Source organism: Cryptomeria japonica, chromosome 8 (genome assembly GCF_030272615.1).
Source record: "Cryptomeria japonica chromosome 8, Sugi_1.0, whole genome shotgun sequence".
Classification (NCBI taxonomy): domain Eukaryota; kingdom Viridiplantae; phylum Streptophyta; class Pinopsida; order Cupressales; family Cupressaceae; genus Cryptomeria; species Cryptomeria japonica.
The window spans coordinates 451,299,472-451,317,806 of NC_081412.1; the positions used below are offsets into that span (position 1 = coordinate 451,299,472).

General features: G+C 31.7%; 1 protein-coding gene across 2 annotated transcripts; it reads left to right on the top strand.

Moving 5' to 3' along the window:
- Positions 1 to 7,767: 7,767 nt before the first annotated feature.
- On the top strand, positions 7,768 to 11,363 carry LOC131053079 (cysteine-rich receptor-like protein kinase 25). Of its 2 annotated transcripts, XM_057987682.2 has the most exons (4): positions 7,768 to 7,928; positions 8,157 to 8,223; positions 10,033 to 10,101; positions 10,225 to 11,363. In XM_057987682.2, exons 2-4 carry the CDS (start codon positions 8,175 to 8,177, stop codon positions 11,262 to 11,264), a joined length of 1,158 nt encoding a protein of 385 aa, XP_057843665.2. In that variant the 5' UTR covers positions 7,768 to 7,928; positions 8,157 to 8,174; the 3' UTR covers positions 11,265 to 11,363. The 2 variants fall into 2 exon arrangements, with proteins under 2 accessions (XP_057843665.2, XP_057843674.2); XM_057987691.2 differs by lacking the exons at positions 7,768 to 7,928; positions 8,157 to 8,223 and adding an exon at positions 9,289 to 9,614.
- The last annotated feature ends 6,972 nt before the right edge of the window (positions 11,364 to 18,335 follow it).

Genomic DNA, 18,335 nt, shown 5'->3' on the forward strand with positions numbered 1-18,335 from the left:
GCTTGTTTAGAAGTGTTTTCTATTAAAAAGCCTAAACGACTTTGACTTTTCTCATTTCTTATTATCTAAATATTTTAATAAGATCAACCTTGAATTTGAATTTTCATGCTATAATCGTTTGATGGATCTCAAGACCTCCTTCCAAAGTACCACATTTTAGTACAAGCAAGAAGGATACTAACAAATGTTTTCCAGGTTTGGATTTACACCTGCCAATCACATTTCCTTGAAAATCTTGAAGGCGTTCTCAACTAACCCATTTTTGTGCATAACCAACAATGACTGCATTCCATAGGCATTTTGTCAAACATTTTTGTGCCCTCCGTATGCTTCCACTTTTTGTGCCCTACATGTCAGCCAGGGAAGTTACAAGTATGACATTTGACAAAAAGCTTCTTTCAATTAATTTTTTTATGAATTTCAAACCCTGTTCCAAAGCTCCAAGTTTGCCACAAGCTCGAAGGGTGTTGAAAAAGGTTTTTGAGTTTTGCTTTAAACCTGCCAGCTGCATTTGCATAGATTTTTCAACAAGTCAATTTTGTCAAACAATATCTCCGCAGGGCATTTGCAACTTTAACATCTGATGCTAGATTGCCTTCCATTAGTTTCACATGAATTTCCCATTTTAACACATACTGGGAGGATACTGACAAAGGTTTCTGAGTTTGGCTTTACACCATCCAATTTCATTTATAGAAAAAATTCCAAAGCATTTCTGGTTGTGATTGGGTGGAATATGTGAAGGTACATTAAGTGGCACACACATTTTATAATTTGTCTTTGTATTTCTGCAAATCTCTACATGGTGGTACTCTACGTGTCTTTATGAATTCTGCTTTATTATAGTATAAATAAAGAGACTATGTAACCAGAGATTTTTAATGGACGCAGAGGCTATTCTCAATGATCTAATTAAAAACATTTAAATAAGCTTTTATTTATTTTGGATTAGGCATACAAAATAAGTAGTGTGATTATTTAATTACTTTGGAGATCGAGCTTTCCCTTAAAACTTTCTGTTTTGCTTCATAATACAGTATACATACAGTTATGAAACAAATTTATTAAGATAGGGTTATTATTAGGGTTATAATTCATTAGAATTAGAAATAGAAACTAGATTAGGCTTAACCAAAACCCTAACATTAATACTAAGCCCAATCATAATCATTACCCTGTAATTAATGTTAACTCTAGTCATAATTACTGTTATTTTGTTATTGATTTTTTGATTTATAAGGTTTCATTATTGTTGAGGGTGGGTTATTTTTTTAATCAATTGTATTCTATATTATTATGATGATGATATTATTCCATTATCCATTGGATTATCATCTATAATATAATCCATTATTCCCATATTCTATTCTCCATCCATCCCTCTGTCCCATAATGAGAGTCACATTAAAGCTGTTAAAGTTAATTGAGAACAGCTATATATTAATTAGATATTGAATCATTTTCTTGCTTTTCACAATAAAGCACCTGTTTTGTTGGGATAAATAGATGATTATGCACAATTTATATAGATATATAAAATCAAAATTATTGCTAATAAATTCATTTTAAGATTAATGGACCATTGAAAATTAAATACATATTATAAAAATTGTAAATCCATTAAGAAGGATAAGTTGCAATTTCTCATTGATCTAACTTATTAGTATATTTATATTTAAGGAAAAAATTATGCGAAAAATATTTATAGATAATATATTATTTGTCTATTATTTTATTTAGAAAATTATTATATTATTATATTTCAATTAAAAAATTGCAATCATTAAAATCAAATCACTAATTAGAAACATGCTTATATTTTTTGTTTTATATGATAGAAATAAATTAAATCTTCAAAATAGAAACATATATATTTTATTTCTTTGTTTATTATTTATTTAGAATAAAATTATGTTAAAAAATCTATAGATAATATTTTATTTATCTATCATTATACTTAAAAAAATTATTATATTATTATATTTTAATTAAAAATAGAAAGTTCCAATCCTTAAAAATCAAGTGTTTCCAATCTGAAAATTAAAAACATTTTTTTGCTATGTTACCGAGAGTCATGGGGAGGTTCCCTATTCCGAGGACGTCCGGGACGGGCAGAGCTGGAAAAAACCTCCCCATTCCGAGGACGTCGGGACGGGCAGAGCTGGAAAATATACATAGATTTTTTGTTTTATATAATAGAATTAAAGAAATAAAAAATTTTCAAAATGAAAACATGTCTATTTTTAAAAAAAAATTTAATCTTTGTTTTTCTTCTAAAAAATGTGCTAAACTCTAGAATACTTGTAGATTATCGAAATAAAAAATGAAAACAAGGATGCATATATTTCTCCATTGAAAGGTGGATTCAAATTCAGTTTTACACGTGAGAATACAAAATTAGAAATCTTGAGCAGCCAGAGGAAAGACTAACCAATGTGCTTTAACTTGCAACGCTGAGTTTTTACATTTCAGTTACAAACTTTTGATGCTCTAACTGTTATGAAGGGAATCAACAGCACAACTTTCATGGATATGGGTTGGAAAATAAACTAGTGCTTGCACCTAATCAGAGGTGCAATAGGTATGCCGATAATAATATATGTTTGAATATGCTAGTTATATAAAATGAATGTATGGTTGTTGATTTTTTACTTTGGAAGATTGTGTGAAATATTAAGTTAATTTGTAAGAAATATTAAGTTAATTTGTAATTCTATACTGTGGTTATTTAAAATTTTCTCAGAGATTGCGTATTGCATATTTAACAGGTATTTAATAACATTGGGTACAATTTGTACAATGTTCGATACAGCTCTTTCTATCATGTCACCTAAACAGTGGCATCAACCATTGTCATCTGAATGGAAGGTGGAACAAACTCAATAGGAATCACCCAAAATGTCAAGAAGCTCCTTTTTTCGAGCTTGGACAATACAATAATATTAAAAGATCTTGTCTAATCCATGCATCCCATACTTCGGAACTTTAGTATATCTTTCTAGAAAATATTTTATCAATGTAATTAAAACATTAAGAACAAATATAAATACAATCCTGAACAGTTAGATCCATGTAAAAGAAAAATGGAAAAACGAAGCACCTGCAACACTTTGAGGTGATTGTGGAAACAAAGACCCAGTGGTAAATCTGTTGCACACGATCCTTCAAATGAGAAGACTCGACTTCTAATTTTATTAGAAAGCATTAAAAATCCAGGTAAAAAATTGTATATACCTAATGTAACATTTGTTTTTTCAATTACTTAATACAAATAACAGACATGCAAATACAGAGAGAATGATCTGAATGACATTATTTCTATGGTATCTTACGTGATGTATTACTTGTTTTATTTGATAGGTAAAGGGGCATCTATTTACGGGGTTGTCCTCCAAAATATGTAATTGACTGCTCACGACACATTTTCAAGTATCACAATAGAAGCATCTGTGATTGCAGACTTAACCTAAAATGATTGCTTGACATGAGCATACCGAGAAACACATCCTCATATATATAAGAATTTCAGTCTTCTTTTGCCTTCACCGTAATGTTAGATCATGGGGTGATTCAAGTTTTGTATAAATCATGCTTTCTGTAAAGAACAATGAATTAATATAAGAATTTCATTTGATTCAGATTTTTTTATGCTTTGTTTTTGTTCTGTTTTCATTCTGCTAGATCCATAATCTCTTATGCAGATATTGAAATTCTGAGATGTTTTAGAATGGAATTCTGATTGCTTTGGGGGAATCTATTAGTATTTTTGTATTAAAAATGAACTGAAATAAAGTTCCAAAGGGGTAGTCTAGTCTAAAATGGGAATTAGATATCATCCATCTCTCATCTTTTTGGAAGAAGGAAATTAAGTCCCGGCGTAATGGAATCCTAAAGCATTGTCACTGGATTCATTTTTTGCCTCATTTATATGGACTTATTCCCAAACCAAGTATTTGTTGGTAGAAATCTGCATGGGAAAGTAGAAATGATCATGTCTTAGGATTAAATGAACTTATTCCCAAACCAAGTACTTGTTGGTAGAAATTTGCATGGGAAAGTAGAAATGATCATGTCTTAGGATTAATTGGTTTAACAGTTATCACTGCATTCATCTTTTGCCTCATTTATATGGACTTATTCTCAAACCAAGTACTTGTTGGCAGAAATCTGCATGGGAAAGTAGAAATGATCATGTCTTAGGATTAATTGGTTTAACTGTTGAGGACTATACAACATGGGCTCATGGGTTGTATTATTTATTTTTTGTAGGTATTGAAATTTTGAGCTGTTTTAGAATGGAATTCTCATTGCTTTGGGGGAATCTATTGGTATTTTTTATTAAAAATTTCTTTTGGCAGAATCTATTGGTAGTTTTGTATTAAAAATGAACTAAAATAAAGTTCCAAAAGGGGTAGTCTAGTCTAAAATGAGAATTAGATATCATCCATCTGTCATCTTTTTGGAAGAAGGAAATTAAGTCCTGGTGTAATGGAATCCTAAAGCATTGTCGTTGGATTCTTCTTTTGCCTCATTTATATGGACTTATTCCCAAACCAAGTACTTGTTGGCATGGGAAAGTAGAAATGATCAGGTCTTAGGATTAATTGGTTTAACTTCCCAAACCAAGTACTTGTTGGTAGAAATCTGCATGGGAAAGTAGAAATGATTATGTCTTAGGATTAATTGGTTTAACTGTTGGGGACTATACATCATGGGCTCTATCACACATTGAGTGCCCTCGCACTCTTTGGGCTACTATATGGGAAATGTATGGAGATCCTAATGAACCTCCATTTCCAGATGAAGACATACTTCTCTCCCTTAATAATGATGATCCTATGTGTGATGATGGCACTGAAGAGGAAATTTCTTATTGGAAGAGACTTGATTGTCTTGATTACACAAAGACATCTCCTCTTGGTTCTCAATATAAGAATTTCATTTGATCCAAATTTCTTTATTCTCTGTTTTTGTTCTGTTTTTCACAGATTTAATCTATTCAACTTTCTATCTAATCATTTGTTGATCTACCAAACTAACTATCTATGGCTGATCTATTTAGAGACAACTTGATAGTCTAAAATCCTAAACCATAACCTAAATAGAACTAACTATCTATGACTGATCTATTTAGAGACAACTTGATAGTCTAAAATCCTAGACCATAAACTAAATAGAGAATAGACAAAAGCTATGTGGACAACACAATGCACAATACAAAAAACTTTTGTTGGTTATTAAGATGAAAGAAACAAGAAGCCACTAAAATTGTTGGCAAAACTATTTTCATTTTTTAAAGATGAATTTGATGAGATAATACTGGATTCCAAGGTGAGACAAAATGCAGAAGCTGTATCCTAAGCATCAAGGGAAGCTATGAGCAAAGTGAAAAGATGAAAATTAAACTTATTTGGGATAAAAAAAAGAGGAAATTTACAAAGTTTCATTGAAGCTTATAATCTTCTTTTAAGCTCTAAGAGAAGCAACCACAACTGAAAAGACAATGTGCTGTGAATGAAACACTAAAAATGAAATAAACAAAATTTAATACTATTGCTACCACTTTTCTGCTTATTTGTGTGTATGCCCAACTGCACTTTACATATTTGTGTGGATGAATGCAAATTTATACACAATTACTAATTATATAGATTAATAAAGACATACTTATTTTGGTGGGGGACTGACGTAACAAACACATAGTTTACAAGTTCTAACATTCTTGGGGATTCAAATCTCTCATTTTTTAACACTCACCATACTTTCTTGAAATGGGAAGAAAGGCACTCTAAGTCTACGTCAGAGAACAAAGACTTGTGCATGCTACGTGTATTTCATGATTGTTTTCTCTTAGACAAAATCTCTAACAGTCCACATATACAGTACTATATTTTTGACGTAACGAGCTTCAGAAGGTGCTGTCCACAATGGGATTGATTCCCCGGGGACAAGAAACACAAAACTGTGAGAAAATGGTGTGCAGATTTCATTCGGACGATGTCCTCTAAAAAAAACATTCTCCGTGAGGAAAGGTTATTCATTCTTGTCCGAGAGTGGAGTATGAGAAGTACGACCATAGAAATAGCCCTAGCACAAACATGTTTAGGGTTTGTAAAGAAGATTTAGACAATTTGTGTAAAATTTTCTGCACAGCAGAAGAGTCTAGCTGGAAAAGAAAAGAAACAAAACTTGCATATTGAAATCTGAAGAATCAGAATGAATGTAATTAGATCATTTACATTACAGACAGGTACACGGTCTCTGAATACAGAAACTGATCATATGAAGACAGAAAGATATGAATCTGCAGAAATGTGGTCCAAGCTGAAGAACTTCAAAATGTCCCCCGATTAGGATGATGCCATTATTTATCCATTGTTCAATAATGTCCAATTAGAAAGAAACTTGGAAGCACAGGAGGATGTGACTCTAGAATCTCATGTAGTCAAACCCTGCTAGAAAGAATCTCTAGGAGCAAACAAAGTTGCAATATTGGAATTTCATGTAACAGGAATTTAGAACAAAAGAATACTTTGACTGTCAATTGGAGGAAGAGTGCATAGCAACTTTAATCTTCTATTTATTTAAGAAACTTATTAAAAGAAACCTATGCTAAATGCATTAAGCAAAATCCCATAGAACCTTTCTAAAAGTTCAATTTTTACAAAGCCCCAAATTTTTCCAGATCTTTATCATGTTGTGCTTGTAAAACACATACAATTTTAAAGAATCAAGATAGAAAAACAAAACAAGGAGCATGCAAAAATGAGGGGAAGAATATGCATTTAGAAATAGAGATCTACTTCAGCTTCCATGGTAATGCTAATCTTCAAAAATTGGAAGATGAAGAGGGAGTTAAAAACAAGAACTCCTTGATTAACTTAAACATAAGCAACAATGCAAATCACAATCACCTTAAATCACGGAGAAGACTGCATGTTAAGTTGTGCTAACAATTTGAACATTTCTCTATGAGAGCAACATTAATAAGATACAACACAGATAAAGAAACCTAATTTATCAAAAAAATTCGTTTTTTGTTTCCCATTTTTACAGGTAGGCATACATGAACAAGAGAAGAGCGGTGAGCGGCAAACATTATGGTCTAATTTACCATTTAAAGCCACGATGAAGTTAAACTCACCACTTAAATAGGTGTGTGGCGATTGTACAGATTAACGTTTGTGTAAATACAATGTAGTGTCCAACATTGTCCAGAACCATCCAATTACTATGTGCCCAAATATGAAGAACTGGAGAAAAATAGCAATATTTTGTTGTTATTACATACTTTATACCACTTTCCACGGCACGCTAAACACTTTTCGGACAGGATTTATGAATTAGGGTTTTAGGGTTCCGAAGTATTTGGTGATAACACATTGGCCGTTCATAGGAGAGACCATCACTTTCAGAATTTGAGGGAACCGGCTTCCTGAAAATTTTACGGGTGCGTGAGACATTTCCTCCCACGTTAAAATAGCCTATTGGCTAATAATTATTTATTTTTTAAAATTATTGTAAATATGTTCATTGTGAAAAGTGAAAAAATAGCTTATTGGTATAAAATTATTGTAAATATGTTCATCGTGAAAAGTGAAATTAATAGATAACTGTAAATTAAATAAATATTATTGTAAATTACATAAATATTATAAAAATTGTAAATTGATTGATCATTTTCAAGGTGGATGTATGGAGAGGAAAAGATAAAAGATGGTTCCATTAAGTCGGCCTTAGAGGGAAAGTTTTGAAAAGTCAAAAGGAGGACAGGCTGGAGAGCTATAAATATGTGTGCTGTGTTAAAACAATGATTATGATTAAAGAGTATTTTACAGGGCTAAGGAGTAATTTTGTTTAGAGTTCTGAAGCATTGAAGAAGAATAATTGTTGTGCTTAGAATATTGAAGTAACGGTCTTTCTTGCTGGTAGAGTTTTTTCCCTCATGATAAATCTGATTTTATTTTGGTTTATTCATTCTATTTTCTACATCTGATCTTATACAGTATTTTCAATTTGAATTGTTTTCAATCTACATGATATAAAATCAGATTTCATTATAATGAATTTGATCTCATAATTCCAATAGATCTCATTCTAGTTTCAGCAATGGCTAAGACTTATTGTTCACTGAAGTTGGGATTGGTTTATTGTAGGGTTAAAAAGCTGCCAAAATGCTTAGTTTCGTTCCAAGAACCAGAGTACAACTTAAGATATTTCAAGGTGCGTTAATGAAATTTTTTTAATCATTGCTAAACAATTCATTGTTCTTTCCCTGGTCTGAATCTAAAATCTAAAATGCGTCATATGTATTTGGGTTGAGTTTTAAATTTCAACACTTAAATTTTTAAGCTCAATTTCTATCTAGTATGGGAAAAACTATTTCTGGATCTACTGCTGAAGCAAACAACTGCCAATGTTAAAGTAACATTCTTAATAGAATTGTTTTGTGTTTATCAATCAAAAGGGGAGTACCCAACAATCACAATTAAAATTTTTTTTTGGTAATATCCCTATTTTTATTCCCTCTCTATTGATGGAAGGAAACAGCTATTCAACCTCTAAGATGCATCAATGGATATGAAGGTAATATTCCATTTTTTATAAATCTTAATTACTGCATACCCACTTCCCTGATTGAATAGAATAAATTTTTGATGTAAACTCATTCCTCTAAAAATCTTAGATTGTTTGTAACGGCTTAGACTCTTTGAGTCCAGATGGTCATGTGCATGCTATTTTTTAATGGGAGAATTGTAAGGATTGTCTGTCTGACTGAGGAGCAGATCCGCTGCATCAATTTTCTCTGTGTGAAGGTTTCGTTGAATTTCGCAGAGTATCAATTTTTAATTTACCACTGATTTTTTTTCTTTTATCAATACCGACTTGAATCTATCTGATAGTCTGCCATTAAATCATTCATAAGTTATGGTTGGTTTCTTCCCTTTTGGCAACTTTATGAGCATTTTGTATTTTTGGCTTACCCAAGCTCACCAAGAACGCCAAGGTGTTACTGTTAATGGATGAACTGATTTGTTAGTGAAAATCAATTGGCTATTCTTTGCATTATCTGTTCTCTGCTAGAAGTAAGACATAGTTCTGAAGTGTGATGAGTGCACTCTGGAGTGTTGGAAGGAATAATTTCTCCAGTTCTAAATTGCATGCAATCAGGTTAGGCACCGCAAGAAATAATAAAAAAAAAGAACAGTCAGTTCTCATTTCCTCCCTCATGCACAACTATCTACAGTTGGCTTCAAGCTCAGATCTGTATGCACCGTTATGCAAACAGTTAGTTCGAACATGATTTGGGCGATAGTTCAGTTAGCTTTCTATTTTATCTCCTCTCCACCGTATAAATTGTTATGATCGATGGATTATTCCTCCATGCATGTAGAAGACAGTTTGTCTTATCTTCTAGTTACACAGGATGAAATTCTCTATAAATAATAGACGAATGTAATGCATTTAGCAATCAATCAATAAAAATTAATTTTGCTTTCTGTTTTATTCTTCTTTCCTCTTCCTTCAGTTTGGTATCAGAGCATCCCAATAGCAGCATGGGATTTTCTAGGTTCGGTATCAGAGCATCCCAATAGCAGCATGGGATTTTCTAGGTTCGATCTCTAGATTTAGAAGATTTTCAATGCTACAGTATGCTTGCAATAGTTTAGCAATTAGTTTACATTAGTTAATAGTTGATTGTCATGTTTAACTGCCAATCTTAATGCTAGGGGAATAATGCATGCAATGCATACCTAACTTTAGTTTGAGTGATACAATCTATGAACTGAGGCTGCAACCTCTATAAAAACTGCCTATTGTAATATTTGATTCACAGTCTGCAAAAATGTAATCCATTACAGAATTTGAGTTAATAAATTTAGTTTTGCTTTTTATGTTGCATTCGTTTTTATTGTAAGTGTTTCTAGATTCTACATGGAGGAGGTAAAAGATCTCCCTTTAGTTCCACAATAAGTTGTAAGGCCTTCGCTAATAGTATTATTTTCTTAATTATATTTTCATGTGTTGCAGTTGTTGTAGCCATGTTAATGATTGTCCTCGTGAACTTGTACTACATTATATTTATCATCGTTCGTTCTGGTAAGTAATCGTAACTTCTGAAAATGTTTTTTTTAATAAAAAATACTGTTACTGTTATACATTGTATAGATCACTTTTGGCAATAGTATTGTTTTCTTGTTTTTAATGTTTTCTCTGTTGCAGCTCTCAAATTTCTGCTAGTAATCAGTTTCATCACCTTACAAGCGATCACGAAGAAATCTGTGACAAACCAAGAAGGAACAACAAGTACTTATAACACAAGTCAAACAAATGGGACTGCAGAGAGAGGAGGAACCCAAGAGTTGCATGTAGATCTCTTGTCTGAGCAAATTTATACAAATCTGACAGCAGATCAGATATCATATATCAAGAGCATTTGCCATGAGTCTCATCAAATTGGGGAGGGGATATTTGCAAGAGTTTATAGAGGAAACTTCCAAGGTGAAGATTTGATTATAAAGAAAATAGAACATAGGTCCCATGACACCAAACAATGGGTGAAGAATGAAGTTGAACTCCTGCAAGGAAAGGAGCACATAAACGTAAACAAGCTGTATGGTTGGTATGTAGAAACAAACCTATCCTATTTGGCCTACATACACATAGATGGATGCACTCTGGACGACCACTTGAGAGGAAATTGTAGAGGGTTTACCTACAATTGGAAGCAGAGCTTCAAAATGATAATGGGTATTGCTAAAGGAATTGAATTCTTACACCAGAATAAAATAATTCATGTTCATATTAATCCACAAAATATTTTGGTGGATGCTAAAGATCATGAGGCAAAGCTTATTGATTTTGGATTTTCTAGGCATGTAGATTGGAAAGGTGAGCAACGGTCAATTGAGAAAATAATAGACACAAAAGGCAGCTATAGGTCTCCAGAGTATTGCTTGATAGGGAAGCTCTCTTATAAGCATGATGTTTATAGCTTTGGAATTGTTGTGTTGGAGATGATAATACGGCGGAGGCATGATGATGGAGCACGAAAGCTTTTTGAATTCCATACATATGTAACACAAATGATAGAGAACAATTGTTTTGAAGAAATTGTACAGGATGGGTGGGACAGCTTTGCTGTAAAAGAGGCCTTGGCTGTTGCAAACATAGCTCTCACATGTGCTCACCCTGATGAGACCAAGCGACCAGATATGGACCTTGTGGTCAGAGAACTTTCTTCAATGATAACGTCTGGATGAAATTCTTACATGAAGCTCTATGATATATATTTTATTTTTTAGTTAGTGTTTTTATGAAAAGACTTCTCCTTCCACTTTTTGGGGATTGCTTTTATTATACATATTCAGTCTTATACATTAATTTTGAAATAGTAAAAATATTAAAGAGTGTCTATTGTCAAGCTGTAGGTTTGTCATTCATTATAAAGAGAAGTTTTTGGTCATGTTAATGGATCATTCAAAGGGTTTATTGTTGTAGCTGTCTGAATATGTTGTAACAGCTTGTATGTCTTACTGAAAGTTCTTTTGCTTCCAATTTTTTATGCAGTACTTTACCTTTGAAAGTTCCATTTTTTTATGCTGTACTTTGCCTTTGAAAGTTCTTTTGCTTCAATTTTTTATGTAATCATAACATTTAGGTGAATTTATTACTTGTTTACAAGTGAAAATCTGTCCACAGATTATGTATTCAGAGCCAAATAATGGAAGCTCTATGATTTGTTTTTATATAGTTTTGGTTATTTTTTTTTAAAGAGTTGTACTTAGAATTTAAAAAATAATTTTTTTTTGGGGTAAAAAATATATTTAATTTTATGCATGAATATTTAATAAATAAAAATATTTGGTCAATTATATTTTATTTATTTTACTATTATATATATTTAATAAAATTATTTTGTAAATTTTTGAAGTTTTGAACTAAATACAATTTATTTATATCAAGACTTTATATTAATGGAAGACAATATGTATTAAGAGAATCTCCCATTAAGACCTACTATTATCTTGGGTGTTGTATATAATTGATGATTTAATAGATTAAATGGCTACCAAATTTTAATTAGAGTTCTTTTCATATTCATATATAGACACACACACAAAGATTTGTATTAGGATATAATAACCCTTTTAAGAGTTTTCTTTACTCAAGCAAAAAATGATTTCATCACTACAATAATATCTTTTGTATGTGGGTGGGGTTCTTAACTCAATCAGTTGAAAGCATCCTATTGCAAGAAAGTGGTCACTTGTTTGAATCCCCCTTTTGTGTGTACATAAGGGCATGTTGTGTTAGAGAATCATTTTTTCTAAATATTCAGTAGAGGGATGGTAAGGGGGACAAGGTGAGTTTTTAGAAACTCTAAGTTGGTAATGGGAACAATGAACAATGGCCACACATTATTTGTGGAACATATTGAATTATTAATGAAAGAAGCTTATACCTCTATACGCCCATAATAACATTTGAAATTATAGAAAATTGCCCAAATCCAATTCAAATAAGGCATGTTGAAATATTGCCCATATAAAGAGAGGGAAACTAATAAGTAATTACACAAGAAAATTTTAGAACTAGTTTTTTTCTTAGGTAGGGCTTGGTAGGCCTCTCCTACAAATGGTAAGGATCTACTCAAGGAATTGAGATTTAGTTATATATTGAAGGGTTAAAATTAAATCATGATCTCTTTCCTACTATAACTATCTAGTGCATTTGGGTAGAAAGGAATGACAAATGATTTTTTGAGAAGGAAAGTAGAGTGATACTAAGTTGGGATAAGATTAAATGTTCATAGTAGAAGTATATGAACACAAAAAAAAAACACAGAGATGACACATAATTTATCTCATGGAAAATCCTTCTGGGTAAAAAACCATGACATTCAAAAGAAATCACTATCTAAAATAGGAAACAATCGAAATACAAACAAGAGAACCAATTCTAAAAGAGCACCAACTCTAAGAAACATGAGCACAAACTCCAGCTGACCAAGTGTGATGTCCCCACCTTGAACTATAATTTAATAATAAATAATGATAATAAAATTAAAATACAAAAGCAGAAACATAAAAATTAAATTAAATTAAATATTAGTACACTTATTTAGTACTAATTAAACATCCATTTATTTCTATCAACAATATATTATTAAATAATGAATAACCATTTATCTATATCATAATAAATTATTAAATAAAATATTAATTTACAATCAATATTAATTACTATTAAATAAACACATAGTGGCAGACAAGGAAAGATGGGTAGCAAAGAAGGAAGATTGGTTGTAATGCCTAGGGCTCATGAATGAGAGGATATCTAGTAGTACGTATGCATTCAATAATCGATATTACAATGGTACGTTGTTAATAAAAACTAGTTGATAATCTATTAACAAACAAATATCTAAAGTGGTATGATAATTATTATCTATTAAGGATATGTGTGAAATAAGGAAAGAGTGTAATCCTCATAATAAAGAGTTGTCAAGGTTAACCAATTTGATTGTGGGAAATGAGATTAATAAAGTATATGAAGTAAGGGACATGACACATCTCATTCATTGTAATTGTTCACTCATGAAAGACAATATAAGAAGACAATCCCAAATCATTCAAGGGGAGGGAAAAAATTTCTACATCCTCTCAAGATATATATTGCCAGAATAGAACTACCCATTATCATGGTGCAAGCATACAAAGGAAAATCCAAAGATCAAATCTAAGAAATGCAGGGATTGTAGATAATATAGAAGACACAACAACCTATGAGAGTTTATATATCTGTATATACATCGCTTTAATTTCAGTTGGCATGAGCTGAAGGGAGATATATATTATTGAGAAACACTTATAATTATCAAGGGATGTGAAATTAGATTTGAGGATCAAAGGAAATATATAAGATTTCAATCAAGGATGGGGATTAATGTGACCTCCCATTTATGAGATCCAATGATTAAATATGCAGCAATATGGGTACTTTACTAAAGGGAAAGGGCCACAATAATATGTCTAAGAGACAAGCAGTATCTATGTGCCTGTACACATAGATACACTGGAAGGACATGCGAATATATATGCAGATCTAAGGAAATTACATACATATATATGAAGGGAATATAGTATTGTTTATTTCTCCTATCCATTTCTGGACTTGCTCAAATTAAGCCTTTTCCATTTGGCATTTATAGGTTGCAAGGATACATAAATATGAAACTTAGAAACTTAATTACCTTTAATTACTTAATTAGATCTACTGTGGTGAGCATTGATCCACTTGGATTACCAACTACCAACACATAAGTTTAAATTAGACTTAACACTATTGAATGCAAGGGAGCAAAAGAATGGCCTATACCATGTGGGAGGAACATCATCTGATATGTTATAGTAAGGGGAGCTCAATAGAAAATTCAGATTTATTAGTATTAAGCTTATCAAAGTTCTTTGTGGGACCCACACAATCATGATTCAGATTCCTATAGTAAAAGAACCCTAAAACAGTGTTTGCAGCAGTTAGAAAAGGTTTTGGAGATTTCAATATTATTGTTGTTTTTTAGCAGCAACTCCAATAAAGGGAATGTGACCCATTAGGAATGCTTGAGAATATTGGTTGTATTTTTTTAATTTTCACCCTCACCTAAGCCTTGCAGATTATTTATTGTGATTTGAACAATTAGTATTACCAAAAGGTCAATGGTCTAAGAGGATTCAACAACATGTTGAAGATTGAAGATTTTTATTTGGGAAAATTATTTTTGTTTTCTACCCATTCTCCACTAATTGTAAGATATCAACCAGATGGATAAAGGTTGTAGTAAAACATGATCAACAACAAGAGTCAACACATGGTTTAGAGGGGATGTTGGGAACTTATCAAGATAAGTTCTTTCTTCGAAAATCTATTCTTAGCATTATGAGTTGAATATTATAGTAAAATGTCTTCCCGGATTAATGAATTTATATTTATAAATGTACGACGATGCTCACTTAGGTTAGTTCAATGTTGTTTCAGGTCTAAGTCAAGGTGAATCCTAAATGAGGACATTACACCAAGGCACCAACCTCAAACAACCCCTTTTTGGTACATACAATAAGAGTTAAAAAAAAAATCTATGAGAAAAAAATTATCAGGTACAACCCATCTCAAAACTTGACACATTATTTAGAATCAATTACTTTGAAGGTTCCATGTGTAACTCCAGAATAATCAGCTCTCTCAGTCTTCAAAAAATGACTCAAAAAATGATCACAACTATGAATAAGTGCTCATTCATTAGCAGCCTTGTGCAGAATCTCGAGTTGTTATGAAAGTTGCAAGAAAATGTATATGAATTTATCACAACAGTCTTCTCTATTAGATGTAGGCTACACAAACATCATATAGAACTTGGATAACGCCTAGCAAAAACCAACATCAAAGCATAATAGCTTGAACTTTTTCTTCTCACTATTGAAAACATATCACAGTTGTACTACACTTTACTTGGTAGAGAAAGATTTAAACTTCATACCTATTCTCATGCATACTACTCACATTCTTCCGCAAAACAAAAAAATATGTTCAATATATAAATTTATATCCTTTTTAGTTATATCTTTCACCCATTTGAGAATAAATACTCCCCTTGAGTCTAAACTCTATATCAATGATTGAGTGAAACCACTTCTAGCTTCTGCATTTAAAATTCAAATGTCTCTTTTCAAAGCGGCTTAGTAAATACATCAGCAATCTATTCTTTAGATGACACATATTTTGGAACTTAACAACTTGATTAGTAACATGCTCTCTTAAAAAAAGATATTTTATAGGAATATCTTTAGTTCCAGAGTGCATAATTGAAATTTTTGAAATATTAATTGCACTCATATTCTCATAGAAAATATAAATAGGATTAACATACTCAACCTTAAAGTCTTGCAAGGTGTGTTTCATCCAAATAACCTATGTACAACATGATACAATTGCAATGTACTCTTCTTCAGGTGTAGACAAAGAAATATAAGCCTGTTTTATGCTTAAGTAGGAAACAAGATAACCCCCAAGAAAGAAAGTACCATCACTCATTCTCTTTCTATCATCTACTGAACCTCCCCAATCTGCATCAATCTAGGTTGTTAGTGTAAAATCTTGACATTTAGGATACCATAAGCCAAAATTCATTGTATCTTTCAAATATTTAAAGATCCTCTTTACTGCTTACACATGAATGCCTTTAGGTCTATCCTGAAAGCTTGGAAAATATCCAAATACCTACATAATGTAAGGTATAGTAGTTGTAACATAAAGCAAACTGCCTACCATAGACTTGTAATATGTCTAATTTATACTAGGAGACTAATCATCTTTACTAAGTTTATATCCTATTACCATAGGTGTACTTATAAAATGACAATATTCCATTATGAATCTTTTTAGCATCTCTCCAATATACTTGGTTTGTGAAATAAAGATACCTTCTTGACATTACTAAATTTGTAGTCCTAAGAAATAGGATAGCTCTCCTAGCATAGACATTTCTAACTCATTCTTCATATTAGCAGCTAAATTTTCACACATACCTACACAATCATTGCCAAAGATTAGATCATCTACATAAACTGCTACAACCAAAATGTTTTTACCTTCCTCTTTCACCTAAAGATTGTTGTTTGTGACTCCTTTTCTAGAAGCCTTGTTGTTGTAGGTATTTATCTAGCCTATCATACCTAGCACGTAGGGCTTGTTTAAGGCCATACAATGCCTTTTTCAGTTTACAAACATAGTCAAGCTTCTTTGTCAAAATAAATCGATCAGGTTGTTCAATATATAGATCTTCACTTAGATCTCCATTTAGAAAGGAAGATTTTACATCCATATGAAACACTTTAAAACCTTTGAAAGAAGCAAAATCAAGAAATAATCTAATTCCTTCAAGACATGCAATAGGAGAAAAAGTATCATAATAATCTATACCTTCGACCTAATCATACCCTTTGCACACTAACTGTGTTCTATTTCTCACAAATTTTCCTTCTTCATTCAATTTATTCTTGAAGAATTATTTTGTGCCTATTACATTCTTGTCCTTTGGTCTAGGAAGAAGTTCCCATGTCTCACTTTTTTGAATTTGATCAAGCTCTTCTTTCATGGCAGCTCTCCAATGCTTATCTTCACCTGCTTCTTCAAAACATAGGTTCAAACATAGACAAAAAGGAAACATCTTCATCTTCAAAATAATTAACATTCCTTCTAGTAGCTCTAGTTGTATTTTCAGGTAAGATTTGATCAACAGGGTGATTTCTTTGCACAAACTTAGGAGTCTTAAAAATATCCTTACCATGATTACTTTCTGGTTCATTTTCAGAATGCATATCTGTTGTCCCAAACTATAAACTAGAATCTGAAGGAGAAGTGTTTTTTACCTCTTATTGAACACTATTACTTGTTGTTTTGGCTTGTGTATGTGGAGAAGAAGGTTAGGTAGCACCTTCTACTTCCTCCTTTTGAGCACTATTTTCACCATTTTCATTCTCATTATGAGTGTTAGTAAGCTCATGAGCTTTAATATTTACACTTTCCACAATTTTATGAATCTTTTATTAAAGCATATGTAAGCTTTACTTTTTGGAAAATTATCCCCAAAAGATGCCTTCATCAGATCTAGGATCAAACTTACCTAGATTATCATCATCTCTTTTCATACAACAGGGACTGCCAAAAATTCTGAAATACTTAACTGTAGCTGGTTTACCTTTCAAAATCTCATAAGGAGTTTTTTTATGCTTTTCTCTCAACAAACCTTTGTTCTAAATATAAACATTTATATGAACAACCTCTCTCCAGAAATGTCACTAACTCTACCCTCATTCACCATGCTTTTGGACATTTCTTGAAGAGTTCTATCTTTCCTCCCAACGACTCCATTTTGTTGAGGTGTTTTGGGAACTGAAACCTATCTCTTGATTCCAATTTTCTCATAGAAACTAAAAACTTGTTAGGAGTAAATTCACCTCCATTATCAAAACATAAATACTAAATTTTTAGTTCTATTTCATTTTCAACTAAATATTTGGATGCTGTAAATTATTTTAGAGCTTCAAACTTTTCTTTCAGAAAGGTCACCCAAATCATGCAAGAAAAATCATCTATCAAAAGCATGAATTTTTTTTCACCTTGAAAACTTGTTATCCTTGTAGGACCACACAAGTCAGTATGAACTAATTCAAGAGGTCTAGTACTAGATAAATATTTGGATTTAAAGGTCTCTCTTGTTTTCTTACCCATTTGACAATCTTTATGTTGGAAATTTGGAGGAATTGATTATGTGT

Bases quoted from the DNA above. Each gene is read 5' to 3' on its own strand.
- LOC131053079 (XM_057987682.2), top strand. From the start codon at position 8,175: ATGCTTAGTTTCGTTCCAAGAACCAGAGTACAACTTAAGATATTTCAA. The intron at 8,224-10,032 runs GTGCGTTAATGA...CATGTGTTGCAG, and splicing joins ACAACTTAAGATATTTCAAG to TTGTTGTAGCCATGTTAATG. The intron at 10,102-10,224 runs GTAAGTAATCGT...TCTCTGTTGCAG, and splicing joins ATTTATCATCGTTCGTTCTG to CTCTCAAATTTCTGCTAGTA.